This window comes from Asparagus officinalis, chromosome 7 (assembly GCF_001876935.1).
Source record: "Asparagus officinalis chromosome 7, Aspof.V1, whole genome shotgun sequence".
Taxonomy (NCBI): domain Eukaryota; kingdom Viridiplantae; phylum Streptophyta; class Magnoliopsida; order Asparagales; family Asparagaceae; genus Asparagus; species Asparagus officinalis.
In genome coordinates this window covers 12,091,939-12,095,864 of record NC_033800.1, presented here as the reverse complement: position 1 = coordinate 12,095,864, position 3,926 = coordinate 12,091,939, and the positions used below count along the sequence as shown (strand labels likewise).

The 3,926-nt window shown below is 37.8% G+C and overlaps 1 protein-coding gene across 1 annotated transcript; it reads left to right on the top strand.

The window, feature by feature from the left end:
* LOC109846690 (zinc finger BED domain-containing protein RICESLEEPER 2-like) lies at window positions 1,529-3,625 on the top strand. Its single transcript, XM_020415934.1, has 5 exons — window positions 1,529-1,825; window positions 1,915-2,852; window positions 2,920-2,993; window positions 3,064-3,124; window positions 3,619-3,625. Exons 1-5 carry the CDS (start codon window positions 1,529-1,531, stop codon window positions 3,623-3,625), a joined length of 1,377 nt encoding a protein of 458 aa, XP_020271523.1.

The following is a 3,926-nucleotide window of genomic DNA, read 5'->3' as shown; positions in this document are numbered from 1 at the left end:
TCATTCTCATAACCCTAGATCTGAGCCGAACTCCCCATCCCCATTCCCCAACCCTAGATCTGAGCTCCCACGACGCCCTCCCTCTCCCACTCCGACGCCCTCCTACAGTCCTACCGATCCGTCGACGCAGTCCCGCTCCGACGTCCTCTTCCCCGCTCCGACGCCCCTCGTCCAGCTCTGACGCCCTCGTCCAGCTCCAATGACGCTCTCCCTCTCCGACGCCCTCCTCCCCGCTCCGACGCCCTCGTCCAGCTCCGACGCCCTCCTCCCCGCTCCGACGCCCTTGTCCAGCTCCTCCCCGTTCCGACGCCCTCTCACCACTTCCCTCAACCAGCCCCTCCTTACAGCTAGTCTCCTCCGCCCCGCCATCCCCTCTAGAGCCGCCCATCTCCTCCTCGAACCCAGCCAGACCGACCCACCTACCTGCTGACCCTCCACCCGCGCCCTGCCTCCCTTGGATTCGCCACCGACGACCACAACCCCGTCAGGTAAAACTTTGTTCAAAATTTGTTTCTACAAAAATTATGTTTCTACAGAATTTTGTTTCTACAAAATTTGTTCCTCCCCGTCAGGTAAAACTTTTTTCCCCAAATTTTTTCCCCAAATTATTCATCATATATTCTGATTGTTGATTTTCAAAATTTGTTTCTACAGAATGTCATCTCCTAACATGAATCCAGCAAGTGATTCTCACGCTCCATCATTATCATCTTCTGCTCCTGCAAATACTTCTTCTCCATCATTATCATCTTCTGCTCCTGCAAATACTTCTTCTCCATCATTATCATCTTCTGCTCCTGCAAATGCTTCTTCTCCTTCTCCAGCTACTCCCTCCAGTGATAATACAGATAATGCAAGTAGAGAAAATGTGGAGACTACAAATCCTATTCAGGAGAAGAGAAGAAGGAAAAAGACTTCTGAGGTATGGGATAATTTTGTTGAAGTTACTCGTGCTAATAATGTTAAAAGATGGAGATGCAATCATTGCAAGCACGACTTTGCACAAAATTCAACTGGAACAACATCTCACTTGAAAACTCATTTAAATAATTGCATTACAAAAAAGTTGCATGATCAAAGGCAACGAACACTTAACTTTCAACGAGATGGTTCTACTATAGAGCACCCAATCATGTTACCAACTGGAGGAAAATATAACCATTTGAAAGTTAGGGAAGCATTAGCTCATTGGGTTATGATGCATGAACATCCATTTACTGTAGCAGAGGAGGAGGGTTTTCTATTCTTAATGAAAACCGTGAATCTTGAATTTATTAAAATTGGGCGTAAAACTATGAAGGAAGATTGCATGTCAATTTTTGAAAGTGAAAAGAATAAGATGAAGGGACTCCTTAAAAACATGGACAGAGTTAGTTTAACTACCGATCTTTGGAAGTCAGAAAATCAAAAAATTGAATACATGGTAATTACTGGGCATTTTGTTGATAAGGATTGAAACCTACAAAAATCAGTTCTTAGTTTTGTGCATGTGCCTCCTCCTCGACGTGGTATTGACATTGCAGATGCCATGAATAAGTGCTTCAAAGATTGGGGAATAGAAAATAAAGTTTTTACTATATCTGTGGATAATGCATCCTATAATGATGTTTGTTTAAGAACTTTGAAGACTAGCCTATCTAGACATAAGAAATTGGTTTGTGATGGAAAATTATTTCAAGTGAGATGTTGTGCACATATTCTCAATCTTCTTGTCCAAGATGGGATAAGTGTAATTGCATTAACTATTGAGAATGTGCGGGAAAGCATCAAGTTCATCAATCACAGTGAAGCGAGGCTCAAAACATTTTCTGCTATTGTGCAACAGGTATATCAAATCTATTATCATCTTTAAAATGTATATTTTTTATGTGAAAGTCTAATAATATACTTATGTATATATTTTTTGTTTAACAGCTGCAGTTAAGAGAAAAGAAGTTGATTCTTGATGTGCCAACTCGTTGGAATTCGACATACTTGATGTTGATCACTGCCCTGAAGTTCAAAGATGCATTTCCAATGTACAAAGAAAGGGAGTCCAATTATGATTGCATGCCAGAACCTGAGGAATGGGATAAAGTGGAGAAAATTTGTAAGTTATTAGCCGTCTTTCATGCGGTAACGAATCTAATCTCTGGTAGTGACTATCCTACTTCTAATTTATATCTCATTGAAGTCTATAGGATTAAAGAAGTTATCGATAAGTCACTACTAGATAATGATTTCTCTATTCGGCAAATGGCTAAAAAAATGCAAGATAAATTTGAAAAATATTGGGGAGAATGCAATTTGTTAATGGCAATAGCTTCTTTTATGGATCCTAGACTAAAAATTGGTGCGGTTGAAATTTGTTATCCTCAAATTTACTCTGAAGTAGAAGCTAGGATTAATATACAGAAAGTTAGGGATGCCTTGCAAGAGCTATTTGATGAGTATGTTGCTTTACATGATTCAAATAATGAGGAAAATAGCTCTCTGGAAGGTTCTATGGGTGCTTCAAGTGATACAAGCTCGTCATTGTCATCTTTAAGTTCCAACTGGAGTGATATCTTGAAAAAGGTGAGAACGAAAGATAGTATGCCTGCATCCAAATCAGAGTTAGAAACATACTTGGATGAGCATGTATATATATGTGGTGAAGCAGAAAATTACCATTTTAGTGCTTTGAATTGGTGGAAAACGAATCAATTGAAGTATCGTGTCTTGTCGAGAATGGCGGCCGATATTCTTGCTGTTCCAATTTCTACGGTGGCATCAGAGTCGACGTTTAGTGCTGGCGGGAGGGTAATTGATACGTATCGAGCATCTTTAGATCCAAAAACAGTTGAAGCACCTTATCAGAAAGTTGATTGCAGGTATGATTATCATTCTTTAAATACATGGTCGTGTTTAATATGACTGCCGTTAACATTCTAATTGCAGGTATGATTGCAGGTATGATTATCATTCTTTCTCCATGCAATTAACATTCTTTCTCCATGCAATTATGATTGCAGGTATGATTGCAGTCTTGTAATTAACATTCTCTATGCAATTAACATTCTTTAATAATTTGTTTGATTGCAGGTATGATTATCCTAGCAATTAACATTCTTGTGTGGTATGATTCGATAAGCTTTAACACATGGTAACATAAATTATTAATATGACTATGAATGTGATGTGTTTTACTGTAACAGACAGAAAGCTTACTTTCTTGGGCTATAGCTAAATATTGTAGTTTTATATAGTTGATTAACACTTATTTAACTGACTATATTGTGTTGATTCTATTATTATCACATGTTAGGCAGCATACTTAATTTCTAATCTTGTGACAACCTGATGCTTGTAATTAGACATGGACATGATTTTTGCCAAACTGTTGGGATGATTTCAGTGTCATTTACATGGAAAAAGAAGTTGAAGTTACGTGTATCTACCATAGATAATATGCTAACTTGCAGAGTACAACTCCGTTCAAAACAATGGATTATATGCTAAAAAAGAAAAAACACAAGGAGATGCTGTACATTCTTTTGCTATGTGCTTCTTTTGTGTTTGTATTTAACTTTTTAAGGCTTTTAAAATCTTCATATGATATTATCTTGTGTTCTCATTGAGTTTGGTTTCAATTTTCAGGATTTGATCGACAAAGAGCATTGTATGAGGGCCAAAATAGCAAACTGTGCGAATCTGGAGGCTTAGAGAAACTTTATTATTCAATGAGCTTTTGGAAAGTTATAAAAACTTGTTTATGTATGAGTTAAGACCTTGATGTGTTGCAAATTACACTTTTAAGCACCTCTTTGTTCCCTATGTAAGTGGTAATGTGATTATGTTTATTTTTTATGATTTTCGAATTATTAGCAAATACATATCAAATATTTGACGAATAATTCAAAATCAAAATTGCCGAATAAGGTTAAACGAATATTCGCGAATATTTT

Bases quoted from the DNA above. Each gene is read 5' to 3' on its own strand.
- LOC109846690 (XM_020415934.1), top strand. From the start codon at position 1,529: ATGAATAAGTGCTTCAAAGATTGGGGAATAGAAAATAAAGTTTTTACT. The intron at 1,826-1,914 runs GTATATCAAATC...TTTGTTTAACAG, and splicing joins TTTCTGCTATTGTGCAACAG to CTGCAGTTAAGAGAAAAGAA. The intron at 2,994-3,063 runs GTATGATTGCAG...GTTTGATTGCAG, and splicing joins CCATGCAATTATGATTGCAG to GTATGATTATCCTAGCAATT.